The sequence below is a fragment of the Meriones unguiculatus genome, chromosome 2, assembly GCF_030254825.1.
Source record: "Meriones unguiculatus strain TT.TT164.6M chromosome 2, Bangor_MerUng_6.1, whole genome shotgun sequence".
Lineage (NCBI taxonomy): Eukaryota > Metazoa > Chordata > Mammalia > Rodentia > Muridae > Meriones > Meriones unguiculatus.
The window spans coordinates 111398658-111413218 of NC_083350.1; the positions used below are offsets into that span (position 1 = coordinate 111398658).

Genomic DNA, 14561 nt, shown 5'->3' on the forward strand with positions numbered 1-14561 from the left:
CACAAACTTCAAGAATGCTTTATCCTTCTACAAATACACATGTGCTCAACTGTGTTCATTTCTTCCTTATTCATAATAATAAAAAATTGGAAACAGCCTAGATGTCTGTCAAGGGCTGAATGAATAAACAAAATGTGGTACACTTACACAATGAAATATTACTCATCTGTTAGGAAAATAAAATTATGAAATTCAAAGGCAAATGGATGGAGCTACATAAAATCATTCTGAGATGTTAACCCAATCCCAGAAAGATATATGATATGTATTTGCTTTTATGTGGATGATTGCTGTTAAGTCTTCAATAAGCAAGCTACAATCCACAGAACCCAAGGGACTAGGGAGAGGGATGGATCAACCTAGGAAGACGAGAATAAAATAGTTATGGATATATGAGGCTGTAGACTGTAATGTGTGATCTAACGGGAGAGAGAGCAAAGAGGGGGATGAAGAAGTGAATATGGGTAAAAATGGCTAAAATTAAGGCCATTTGAGGGTTGGTATGGTAACTTAATAAGTTGAAGTTTTACAATATATATACATGTATGAGTGCTAGCTAACTGAAATAATCAGAAACAGACTCAACTGGACATATCTAATCAACAAATGAAGCTTCCAGTTCATGTTCTTGGCCAAAACGGTCCCCTGGGCGTCCCCTCCCAGCCCAGGCTATTGCTAAGCCTTTTAGTGGCTCTTCATAGGCTGATGCTGAAGACAATACCTACTTAATTCATTAAACATGAAGAGGACAGCTGGTACCTACCTAGAGCCTTCACAGACTATTGTTAATGATTGTACAAGAAGGTACTCTGCATACTACCAAAGGAAAAAGGTAAAGACTAACACAACTATAATTCTGCAAGATATGCAAGTACAATAATGACACAAAATTTACCAATCAATATCTGATTTGTATTGTCTACTCCATTACATATAACTCGTCCATACCCAGTGGTATTTGGAAGTCCAAAAACCTAAGCCTACGTATGCCAGCGATTAGAAGAAATCAAATAATACTGCTATGCTAAAGAAAGATAGCAATAAAATAACTCCTAGCCACATTCTGATACATTCAATCAATTTGTGTCTTGCACATCCATTATTAGAATGGTCTCTTCCTGCACCAGATGTGCAGTCAGATCAAACCCAGTGAGTGAGAGCCCTTAAAGGGATGTCTTTCTCAACTTCCTCCTCCCTTAAGGTATCAGAGAACTCTATAGAAGAGAAAGAAGAAAGATTGTAATAGCAAGAGAGGATGAAAAACACCAAGAAATCATAGGCTGAAGCATTTATGAACTTACAGAAACAGTGGCTGCATGCAGAGGCCTGCAGACGCCTGTACCAGATGGGGTTCCTGCACGGAGAGGTAGACACAGCACCCCTCCCTAACCCAGAATCTATGTCCAGTTGGTAACTACTTGCAAATAACCATTAATTTTCTCCAAGGGAATCTCACTGGGGAAAGCAAACTACTCTTAAGATTAAGCCAAGTAGTAGATGGCAAACACAAGATGAACGCAAAGGCATCTTTTGAGGTTCTTTGTTTCTTAACATTACATCAGAGCTTTTATTATAATAATTTTATATATTTTATAATTATATAATAACAATAATACACGTAGTAGTAGTATTTTTTCCTTTGTGTTTGTACTATGGCTTCTAGTTATATGTTTTTATGGGTTTCCTATGTGTGTGATTGAGTGCATGTTTCCTGTGCTTTTTCTTGGGCTCTTTTTATTTTTTGTTTGTTTTGGCCTATTCTGACTTGTTGGGTTCTGTGCTATCTAATTTTGTTTTATTATTATTTTTATATGTCTGCTTGTCTTCTAATTAAAGACAGAAAGGGTATGGATTCAGATGGAAGGGGATGTTGGAGAAACTGAGCAGAGCTGGAGGATGTGAAACCATATCAGAAGATATAATATTAAAAAATCTGTTTTCCAGGAAACAACCTCGGAACCTGCCACAGAGGGCCTCTGAAAGCCTCTGCCGTGCAGACTGTCAAAGCAGATACTGAGCCTGATGGCCAACTGTCGGGCAGAGTGAATGGAATTTGATGTAAGAACTGGGAAATAGTAAGAGCTGGAGAGGACAGGGTCTCCACAAGGAGAGCAACAGAACAAGAAAATTTTAACACAGGGAACTTCCCAGAGACTCATACTCCAACCAAGGACTATTCATGGAGATAACCTAGAACCCTGACAATGCAGCCACTTCTGATGAGAACTGATAGACTAAGATCAGAAAGAAGGAGAGGAGGACCCTCCCGCATCAGTGGACTTGGGGAGGGGCATGCATGTAGAAAGGCAGGAAGGGTGGGACCAGGAGGGGAGGAAGGCGGGGCTTATGGGGGGATACAAAATGAATAAAGTGTAATTAAAGTTAAATAAAAAATTTTAAAAAAATCTGTTTTCAATAAATAAATAGATTTATAAAGATATTAAAAATGAGAATTTCTTTAAAATTTTATTAGTGATGGTATCTTTCCACTGGATGTAAACTTAAATTAACATTAAAAATATTCCTTTTTCTTCCTTAGTAAGGAGAACCTGGACTGTCTCTGACATAAACTCAGTGGCTGCCTCTTTGATCACCTCCTCCTGAGTGGGGAGCAGCCTTAGAAGGCCACGGAGGAGACAATGCAGACAATCCTGCTGAGACCTGATAGGCCAGGGTCAGATGGAAGGGGAGGAGGACCTCCCCTGTGTGGAGGGTATGGGGGGAAGAAGGGGAAGGAAGGGTAGATTGGGAGGGGGCTACAGCAGAGATGCAAAGTGAATAAATTGTAATAAATAAAAAACATATTAAACTATTCCATTGACAGCAGTTTGATAGATGAATTGGAAGACTCAGTAGAGCCAAAGATAGAAGAACAAATAGAAAGCAAAAGATCAAATAGAAAGCAAAAGATAAAATAGCAGTCATTAGAAAAGCTCGACTATATAAGAAAACTGAACACAAGGGTGGACAATATAATTATTAAAGGGTGGAAAGCAGAAAAATAGGAAAGAGTAAAATATTGTTCATATCAGATTTTTATTAGGAAACACTTAATTAGGATTACTGGAGGACCACAACTCAGGAAAAACACAATACATTCAGCTTTAAATGTATTTGTAGCATGGAGTATCAATAGGAAAGTTACAAAGTTAGATTTGTGTTTTTATATAGGCTGGTACTGATCAGTGGTAGCTATAGGTGATGTCAAATAACATTTAAGGGGTAATGATGGAGGGAAAAAAAAAAACAGGTTTGGCAGAGTATCCAGTAAAAGATGAAAATACCATACCTTCTGAAGACTCTCTAATTTTTTCTTTTCAACTTCAAACTGCTTCATCCAGCAATGTCTCTTTTCATCATCTTCTTGAAATTTCTGTTTCTCTATATAACTCTGAGCTTCAAGTATTTCTTTGTCTTTTTCTTCTAGTTCTTTTTGTTTGTCCTGCCAAGCCTCAAAAGACTTTCTACATCTTTCTTCTACTTCAAAGTATCCAAAATTCAAATCAGCATCATCTGCATTCATTCAGAGAAATAAAACCTATCATACTAATCAATTTTATAATTATGAATGCAATGTAAAGCATACGACTAAAGCAAATGGTTATACATTTTCTAAATGTGAGTGGATGACAGCAGTCATCCAACTTTGGACATAAGTGATCACATCTGATTGTATGCAGAAATTCTATTACTGTCAATGAGGAGATCAAATAACTTTCCTCAAAATATTTTCTAAAATTTACACTAATATTTTGTGTATATGAAGTTAAGTGGTACAGTTAGGAGATATTGTTCATAATTGTCTAGCTTAACCGGATTTTTTTTTGTTTTCATATGGATTTTAAGATTTTTTTTTAAAGAAAATTTTCTATGGAGAATTACATTGCAATTTTGACAGGGATTTAAAGGTTTTGTGGCTGGGTTTTTGTCCCAATCCCTCCTCTGGACATCTTGCTGGCAGGATGTCTGGTCTGGTTCTTCCTCTGTACTGCCTGCTATTAGAAGTCTTAGCTATGGTCACCCTCATAAATTGCCGAGAGATTCCATCACCCTAAGTTTCTACCTTTCCCCTGGAATACTCCCAGTCCTGGCTCCTCCCCTTCTCCCTCAACCTGATCCCTTCTGTTCCTGTCCCCATCCACTCTAGTCCACCTTTCCCAAAGAGATTCCTGCATCTGGTTTCTTTCTTTGTCTGTCTTGGTGGTACACCCGAAAGATATTGCTTTGGGTATGTTAAATTTGTAACCTGACACTTTTCTGAATATGTTTGTCAGGTCTAGAAGATTTCTCATGCTGTCTTTGGGGCCTCTTATGTATAGAATCATGTACTCTGCAAATGGAGATGTTTTAACTTATTCTTTTCCTAATTAAGTCCCTTTCATTTTCTTTTCTTCTCTCATTGCTCTAGGTAGGACTTTAAGAGTTATATCGAGTAGATACCTTTGTCTGTTATGATAGTAATGGGAATGTCTCAAACTTTTACATTTAACATGATGATGGCTATCCGTTTGTCACAGACAACCTTTATTATATTGAAAAAAAAATTCCTTCTATCCCTAGCTTCAAATTAGTATTTATCATGAAGGGATGATGGAGTCTTTCAAATATCCTTTCCATATCAACTGAAATGATTGTGTGATTTCTGTCCTTGAGTTTACTTATATAGTGAATTACATATCTTGATTTACATGTGTTGAACCATCCCTGCCTCCTTGGTATGAAGCCCAATGATGTGAATGACTTTTTAAAAGCTAATGAAAAAAACAATCACATCATTTCCAAATCTATCCATCTACAATTCATAACTTTTTTGGTGTATTCTTGAATCCACCTTGCAAGTATTTTATTGCAAGGAATATGACTTTCAATTTTTAAAATTTGTATATTTGTGCATTTGCAAGTATCTCAAAGAAAATATTTTCAAGGCACTATGGCATGTCATATAAAAATATTTAGACATATAATTGAGAATGTTGCCCACCTGATAAAATATATTCATCCATGGGTGTATCAAAAATAACAGGTTCAGAAACAGACTCAGACCTGGAAGGATGAGTTAGACTTCTCATAAATTCTTCCTTTTCTATTGTGGCTAAAATCTGAAAGGTTAAAAGAATATCTTTATTATTTAATTATTAAGGAAAGTCAGAATAGGGTAAAATTATGATTTTAATAATGTCTAAATACATATACTGAGAATTTTATTTACTGTAAGCCTTTTCAAATACATTAATAATTATATTTTTTATAAATATGTTATCCTCTTAAACTTTTACCAAGAAAGTCATCAATATAAATCTACAAGTCAGTTAATATGCTTAATAATCCCTTCAAATTATCTCTTCCTAACCTTTTGATGAATTTCTATTTTTATTACCTTTAGTGATTGTTTACACAAATAGAACTATTATCTACTTAAACCTGAATTTTGTACATATCTCCACTGTAGTTAAAAATATTCATCTGCAATGAAGCAACAAAATTCAAAATTAGTATTTCAAGTCTGAGCACTAACAAAAAGAAAGAAAAAAGGATATAAAATATTTTTCAAGTTATATATCTACTCTTACAAGGTGGGAAAGAGACTAGAGAGAAGAGATACTTTGAATGAAATTGAATCTAAGAAAATCTTTAAAAGACATTCTTCAACCATGCAGAAAAGGACCTAGACACCTGCTCAGACCCTTATAGACAGCTCAGTCTCCACGTGGGTTCCCTAGTAAGGGGAGAAGAGACAGTCTCTGACATGAACTCAGTTGCCTGCTCCTCGATAACTTCTTCCTGGTGGGGCGACCTAGCCAGCCCACAGAGGAAGGGGATCCAGGCAGTCCTGATGGGACTAGGTTAGGGTCATACAGTAGGGGAAGAGGACTTTCACTATCAGTGGATTAGGGAAAAAGATAGGGGAGGAAGATTGAGGGAGGTTGGGACCAGAAGGAAATGAGATAGGGGGCTGCAACTAGGATACAAATTGAATAAATTGTAAATAATAATAATAATAACAATAACAATAACAATAATATCCTTAAAAAAACATTCTTCAAAATACATTTGGGAGATTTCAGTCTATAAAATGCTAGTCTTTACTTTCCAGAAAATTTTCTTCTGTGTTACTTTCCAAAGTAATACAAAAATCTACTCTTGAAGATTATCTGCAATACTTCAAGCCTCTGTCAAAATACTTCTTTCAGAAGAAAATCAATAAGCACTATAATACATTCAGTGTTTTCCTCCAAAAATGATAAATGCAGTACCATTCTACTGTTCTGTGCATATGAACATTTAATGCCAAATACTTATGGATCAAATCATTTTTAGCGAATGAAATGTGTGTAGTTTTAGATAACACATCAGAGGATACCACAGAACCAAAAATTATTTGTTTAAAATAATCAAAGTGAAGTCAATAAACTAACATCCTAAGATGTAAGAGAAAACAGCACATTCCTAACTGCAATAGTAAGTATTTTCACTCAGGTGTTACATGCATACCTTCACTAATTTCTCAGAGTTTTCTTTAGCTTCAGCTGGTGTTCCTGTCCTCCAGTGTATAGGACTGTTCGATACTGTGCCACAGCTGCAACCTAGAAAAAAGAAAACAGAAACTACAAATTCAAATATCAGAGTACTTGCCAAAACCTCAAGCCTTTTCATTAAGCTCTATCTTAATTTCTTTCAACAAACTTGATCAATAATTGTAATGTTATAGAATAAAGTTGTAATAAAATAAATAAAATAAAAAAGTTGTAAGAAATTTATTAGTGTTTGTTAAATAAAAGTAAACTTCTGAAGAACTGCCTTGCGATCACTTTTCATATTCTAGACTGTTTTATTTGCATATAGAATCATACTTGCCTGACAATACAATATTAAGGGGCCTGAAGTGCCTAGTTAGTTTCAGGAATTTCTAAAGCTTTGGGGTTGGTTACTTCCTGAGTTCTAAGTAACCACCTTTAAAATATCCTGAGCCTCACTTTAGAACACTGTGAGTCTTAAGGAACTTGCCTCCAAAATAGAGTCCTTTACATCAAAGGAAATTGCATACATACATAGCATACAATGACACCTGGATTTGAAATCTATGAAGGCTCAATTCCATCTGCTAGAAACTGGCAACAGAATCTTGAATAATATAATAAAAAATTTTACTACAAACATTGATTTAAAAATATTAAAATTACCATGATGAATGATATTAATTTTATTTTATGAGATTCAATTAAATTTTATTTTCTTTTTATTATCAGTTCAAATGTAATTACATTCATTTTCTTTATTCAATTAGTATGTTAAATTTTGTCAGTGTTTTCTAATAGCAAACCACCTTTACAGAGGACCTGATTTACTTTTCCCATTTACTTTACCAAATATGCTATTTTTCTTCTTTGATATTTATTCATGATCTTTTTTGGCATGCATTACAGTGTAAAAATCTGAAAGACAGTAATATCATCAACCAAATTATTTTGCAACTAAGTTTCTGTGATTTAATCACATTTTTATTTTCATATATATGTATAAGGACAAGCAGGTGATGTTTCCATTTATTAAGATTGTGATACAAGAGCTTTGAATCAGAAATAAGATGCTACAAGAGAAATTATCTCTGTAGTGTGTGTGTGTGCGCGCGCGTGTGTGTATGTGGGGTGTGTGTATGTATGTGTGTATATGTGTGTATGTGTGTGGTATGTGTGTATGTGTGGTATGTTTGTGTGTATATGTGTGTATGTGTGTTGTGTGTGCCGGTGTTTGTATATGTGTTGTGTATGTATGTGTGTACATGTGTGGTGTGTATTTGTTTATCTGTCTCTTCAGTCTTATCAATAATTATGCTATTAATTGTGGAAGCTGGCCCTCAAAGAGGGTTATTCAAAAGAATGCCTCCCTTTGTTATACACAATCCATGCACTCACTGAAGACATCAGTGTTGTCTTCTAAGTCCTGAAGAATGAGTTCTTCAGCGGATTTACTCCTGTTCTTTATGATGCTGATATAGTGAAGAACTGACTCTGGCAATTCAACAAAATCCTAAAATTTAAGTAACAAGAAATCCAGGGTTAAGTAGATAATAGTGCTCTTTGTACTGTAATCAATATATTAATAACCTATGTACATGACTGAGTGTTGCAATGTCTCTCACTTTCTGCGTATGTTTTGGCTTTGAATCTCTGTATTTGTTCTCATCTACCACAGGAGGAAGCCTCTCAGATGGTGGCTAGGAAAGGCACGGATCTATGAGCATAGCAGAATGGCATTAGGCGTAATTTTAGCAGAAACGTAGTATTCTCTTAGGTCCTGGCCTATTCAAGTTCTTGGCTACCTAAACTGTGTTGGGAATAGGTTTCCTCTCATGGACTGGGCTTTAATCTATCAGATTCCATTTGGTTACTCCCATAAGCTTTGTGCCACTACTACAGCAGGATACCTTGAAGGCAGGTCATCAGTATATATCAAACAGTTTGTATTTACCTTTTTGGTAATGGTGTTTACCTTTTTGGTAATGTGCAGAGTATCTTATAGTGCTAAGAACACTAGTTCATAGAGGTGAAGGCTGTCAATAGGCATCAGCTTGAATTCTTCATGTTCAGTGAGTTACGTAGGTATTTTCTTCAGCCTTGTCAGCAGTTTGTGGAGAACCACCAAAATTCTCTGCTGAGGTCTTTGATATATTTGAAGTTGAGTTTTGTGCAGGGTAATAAGTATGGATCTATTTGATTCTTCTACATGCAGCCATTCAGTTTGACAATCATAGTTTTTAAGATTCTGTCTTTTTTCCCCAGTATGTATTTATAAATTATTTTAAAATAAAAAACCAGGTGTCCACCATAGATTTATACAGTTATGTCTGAGTCTTCAATTTGATTCAATTGCTCAACATTGATCAGTTTGATTCCACTGATCTTATTCTGTGCCATGCTGGTTTTTTATTGCTATAGCTTTATAGTAAAACTCATAGGGCCTGCGTGGCTCTCCACCAGATGGGGTCACAGCACGGAGCAAAGAAGTGGACAAAAGCCCCATCCCTAATACAGAAGCTGTCTCTAATTAATAACAACTCACAAAAGAAAAGTAAATTCTCCCTGATATAGTCTCAGTGGGGGATACAAACCATTATTAAGCACAGGGCCCATACCCAGCAGTAGATGGGCAACACACACACACACACACACACACACACACACACACACCTCAATGACAACTTTGGAGGTTCTTTGTCTCATAATGTTTCATTTAGACAGTCTTTTTACTTTATAGGTACTCTGTAAATACTGTTTTGTATTTTTATAAGATTCCTCTCTCTCCCTTCTCTCTCTCTCTCTGTCTCTCTCTCTCTCTCTCTCTCTCTCTGTGTGTGTGTGTGTGTGTGTGTGTCTACATTTGTTTTGTGCTCTTTTTGTTTGGAACTTTTTTCTTTTGTTTGCTTGTTTTTGTTTTAACTTATTTAATTATTATTAATATTTGATGTCTCTTTGTCTTTTAAGGAAAGACAGAAAGGGTGTGAATTTGACTACCAGCTAAAGAGGGGAAGAACTTGGAAGAGTTAGGGGAAAAGAAACTATAATCAGAATACATTGAATCAAAAACCTCTTTTAAATCAAAGAAAAAGAAAACAAAGCTTAAAAACAAAACACTCCTTTCAAGGCTCAGGGATCTTTGCAAAACTGGGAGCAGAAAGAGCCAGAGGCCGAGTATGACTACCGTTGAAGAGGGTTTCACACACACATCAGGGAGATTGCACATCTGAACTCACTGTAGTTATGGCAGTATGCGTATGCACAAGGTCTGTGTAAGCCCCATCAGATGAAATAGCAGCATGGAGAGGAAAAGTGGTCATGAAGTCTCACCCCTAGCTAAAGAGCTATTGGGACCTAAGAGCTACTAAGAGAGGGAAAATATTATTTTCCAAGAGGCTGGCCCTTGTTAAACAGACCATACTTGAGCCAGTGGAAGACCACATGCCCAAGACGATATGGGCAGCATACATTGTTCATTTGGGGTTTTTAAAAAGGGCATATAGGTGATCAGGAAGGGGAGGGGGAGATGAGTCTTGGAGGATGAGTATGATCAATACACATTGTGTGAAATTCTCAGTGAACTAATTAAAAGGAAAAAGATTATGACAAAACACTTACAGGATCACTATTGTCACTCTCAGTTTCTGATTCTGAATCATTTTCAACCTCATCATTTTCCAAGGAAGAAATGCTGATTTTATCCAATTCAGCTTCTATTTCTTCTCTGAGCTTTGCATCACTGTCATCACTGTCCTCCATAATTCTTAATGATAAAAAATAGAACTTAAAAGTAAATAATCTGATGTCTCTAAAAAACATGGGTTCTACTTTGTCACACAATCCAACATGCATTAGACATTTAATTTAACACACTTCTATGGCGCCTTATGAGGCTAGTTCTCTATGATGAAGAACATTGCTGTGCCTGACTACTCACTCAATCTTAAAAATATTTGACCACAAGATGATCAAAACTATTATTATCTTTCATTTCTTCCAGAAAAATCACAGAATTGACTCGTCTTATTTACAATGATTAAGAAATTTCAAGGTAATACTGTCTTTGCAAGTATAGCCCACAAAAAAAAATAAACAACAAAAACAAAAAAAAAAAAAAACGTTGAACAGTTTGAGTACATAGAAATTAAAATTCATCTAAGAGGAAAACCAAATTCTATTTCTGAGAGAAATTTTGTATTTACTGAGCCCAAATTCTAGTAATTCTGCCCTAGACAGTCATATGCACTTCCTAACTTGGGACATCCTGACAGATAAAATTTTGGCATATAATCTAAATTTTACTGTGCTTAAATCCTTACTACTTAAACTGGATATATCACACTGCAATATGTGTTTCCATCCTCATCATCACTTTTATCGCCACCACCCTAATGATCTTCAGGATACTCTAGACAGCGGCTGAGTGTGTACTAGAGGATAAATATGCAATTGATGATCCTCAGAAGAAACTGTTTACATAAGAACAGTAATGTTTGAAGAGTCTACTTAATCATCTAAAGCCAACATGCTAATGAATAATGGGGACAGAACCTTAACTCAGAGATGCTGACTCCTAAGCCAGTGATCTTCTCACCACTAAGGAGCCTTCCAGCCTTCCTACTTGTTGGAGCTTCCTTCAGAACATCCACTGTACTTCATGTTCCCAGCGTTTGTGAGCTCTCACCCATGCTAGAGAGGGCTCTTGGTGACCCAGCTGCCGTTTAGTCATTCTAGTCCTAAAAACAACTCCTCAACCCTATTCTTGTAAACCCAATAAAACCCACTGTTTCACCAAGTTGGGTTTTGTTGGCATCCTTACTTAGTCTGTCATCGACAGATCCCCCGGGGTGAGTAGGCTTTTGTTTATATCTCCTCAGGAATAGTGTCACAGGAGAAAGAGCGTGTCTTCTGAATAAGGTCTAAGAGTTCTTCCTATACTCTAAAATAGACCTGACATCTACTAAACTATGTCCCACTCAGTACCCCTTTCACGTATTGCCTCAACATCCATTTAACTTCTCTTCTTACAGACAGTATGAACTAGTATCCAACAAGTTAAGAGGGGAAAATAAAAGCCTGTACTTGCCTCTCTGGCTGTGGATGTCACTTATCTTTCTTCCCCACAAGAAATTTCACAACCATTTTCTGTGTTGCCTGAGAAAATGAAAATTTAAATTTACAACGAGACATATATTTAAATGTACAGAATGTACAGAAAGATACAGAAAAGCACTTTCTCATTAGGATCCTAGTATCAGTAAGCTGCCCTAGACTACTTCAGGCTAATAATCACCTGAGCTCTTTAACTGCCTAGCAAGGAAAAAGATTTAAGGGGCTCTCCTCATCGGCCATGGTGTAGAACAGGAAAATGTACTTGATAAAGTAGGAAGAGCTACATCATGACATATGGGTAAACAGCAAAGAGGCTGGAGATAGATAGGAAGAAAAGAAGTAACTTGAGATTGGGCGTGATCGAGAGGAATAGGCAGGATCTCTAGCTGGTCAGATGGAATTTCAAGTTTTGACAGAGCTAGAAGAATCCTGAAAGCGTTTGGAGTCCTGCGTGCTGCACAGCCCCTAGGGCACCCCGTCTTCCTGGAAGTTCTGTCTGCAGTGGCGGCTCAGTGTCCTGTCCACCCCACTAGCCGCACCCTGGCAAGGACGACCTACCTGCTAATAGGCGCCCTTCTCACTCAACACCGCGATCTGGGCTTCCTGGAAGCCAGTGTTTACCGCCTCTCAACAAACCGTAACCATGGTAACAGCCAATCCAGAGACAGTAGAGCAGCCTTTCATTACAGGTGCCCCAACAGGACAAATGACTTCCATTCTAATTTAGACTAATCACTGCCTTTCGAGACCTGAAGGAGGAATTCACCTTTCTTTCCCGGTAGCTGTTAATATTTATACAAGTTGAAAAATCTGGGTTGTTTCCAGGTTCTGGCTATTACAAATAAAGCTGTTATAAACATGGTTGAGCAAGTATCCCTTTTGTGTACTTGAACGAACTTTGGGTATATACCTAGCAGTGGTATAGCTGGGTCTTGAGGAAGCACTATTCCTAATTGTATTAGAAAGCGCCAGATAGATTTCCAGAGTGATTGTACCAGTTTACATTCCCACCAGCAGTGGAGGAGGGTTCCCCTTTCTCCACAACCTCTCCAGCATATGTTGTCGCTTGAGTTTTTCATCTTGGCCATTCTGATGGGTGTAAGGTGATATCTCAGGGTCGTTTTGATTTGCATTTCCCTGATGGCTAATGAGGATGAGCATTTCTTTAAGTGTTTTTCTGGCTCTTTGGTCTCCCCACCCCCGAAGGGAGGAGCAGTCCTGTTAGGCCACAGAGGAGGGCTTTGCAGCCAGTCCTGAAGATACCTGATAAAACAGGATCAGATGAATGGGGAGGAGGTCCTCCCCATCAGTGGACTTGGAAAGGGGCACGGTGGAGATGAGGGAGGGAGGGAGGGACTGGGAGGGAATGAGGGATCGGGACACGGCTGGGATACAGAGTTAATAAAATGTAACTGATAAAAAAAAAAAAAAAACAAAAAACCAAGTTGAAAAATTATTACGCGACCATGTGGCATTTTATTATAACTAATCAAGTAAAGGTGGTCTGTCTGGTCTTTGAGCCATCAGCGACCATCTACTGGATATCTTTGTAGACATTGTTATGTTTTACAAAACTGAGTTTCAAAAGTGATTTGTGAGGCTGAGGTGTGGAGCAAAAGGCAATAAACAGCTTCCTTGAGTGAGAACAGTTTTTTTTTTTTTCAAAGAATGAAAGAATTATCAGTTACTAATTAATGTCTATCAAAAAAATTAATCATAGTTGTCTGTGGTGTAGCAAATTCAAAAAGTTATTTCTTACAATAAAAACATTTACTATAAGCAATTGACAGAAACTATGTGATACAAACCCTGAAGTTCTATGTATCCATTTTTTAAAAAACGTGTTTATTGCAGAGCAACTGTATACATTTACTTTTATTACATATACATTTATTACTTTATTAATGGTTTTAATTTTTTGAAGCCTACAGGCAAGTCATTATATTCTAAGAGGAAGTGGTTAAACACAACAGTAAAAATTATTTGCTAAGCAATTCCCAAAAGCGAACATTTCATGAAGTCTCTGAAAGAAACAGACAATATTTCCTGGCATTAGTTACATCAACATAACAAACAACACATACTGAGAAAAGAGTTATTCTGTACTGAAAAACCACATTAGTAGTTTACCAGAAAGATAATTTCACACTACCTAGATTAAGATTTTATAAACTTTAAGGTATGCTCTTTATCAAAGTCCACAATCAACATTAATTTAGTTTAGTTTCATTGCCAATTTATAGACTATTATAACTACTTAATCAAAATGCTTGTGTTAGCATATTGAGTTTCATGTGATTTAAAACATTATAAGGTTAATTTTATTTGTAACCATTCACTTTCTTGTTCGTTTGTTTTTGTTTTTCAACATAAGGTTTCATTTTGTAGCCTTGGCTGTACTGGACTCACTTTGTAGACAAGGCTGAACTTGAACTCACAGGTATTTGTCTGCTCTGCCTCCCAGAGGGCTTAGATTAAGGTGTGCACCACCATGCCTGGCCACGTTTTCTTAAAACAACAACGACAACAACAAAACTTTAGTTCTTTAATAATACATTTTAAACTTATTTTTAAATAGCTCATTTGAGGAAAGTACTGATTTTGAAACTATCCAAATTAATTTGTCAAGCACATTCATATACAATGCATAGAAAGCCTTTCTGAATATATTCCACAATGACTGGGAATTTTAAGGGTTTGTTTTCATTTTATGCGTCAGGATGCTTATCTGCACTTATGTCTTTGAATGATGTGCATGCTTGATGTCTGCAGAACAGAGTAAAGAGTATCCAATCTCCTGGGTCTGGTATAACAGTTGCACGTGTCCATGTGAGTGCTGGGAACTGAATCGGGTTCTCTATAACACCAAGTGCTCTTATTCACTGAGCCATCTCTCCATCCCAAGGATTGAGATCTTAAAGTCATATTTTTTCT

The 14561-nt window shown here is 36.6% G+C and overlaps 1 protein-coding gene across 3 annotated transcripts in view; it reads right to left on the minus strand.

The window, feature by feature from the left end:
• Positions 1 to 10274, minus strand: part of Lrriq1 (leucine rich repeats and IQ motif containing 1) — a 211703-nt gene extending 201429 nt beyond the window's left edge. For all 3 annotated transcript variants that reach the window (XM_060377971.1, XM_060377970.1, XM_060377972.1), the window contains exons 1-5: positions 10134 to 10274; positions 7914 to 8028; positions 6493 to 6584; positions 4982 to 5099; positions 3290 to 3513 (exon numbers count right to left, since the gene is read on the minus strand). In XM_060377971.1, coding sequence (XP_060233954.1) covers positions 3290 to 3513; positions 4982 to 5099; positions 6493 to 6584; positions 7914 to 8028; positions 10134 to 10274 — 690 coding nt within the window. The remainder of the gene's footprint in view (positions 1 to 3289; positions 3514 to 4981; positions 5100 to 6492; positions 6585 to 7913; positions 8029 to 10133) is intronic.
• Positions 10275 to 14561: the final 4287 nt, after the last annotated feature.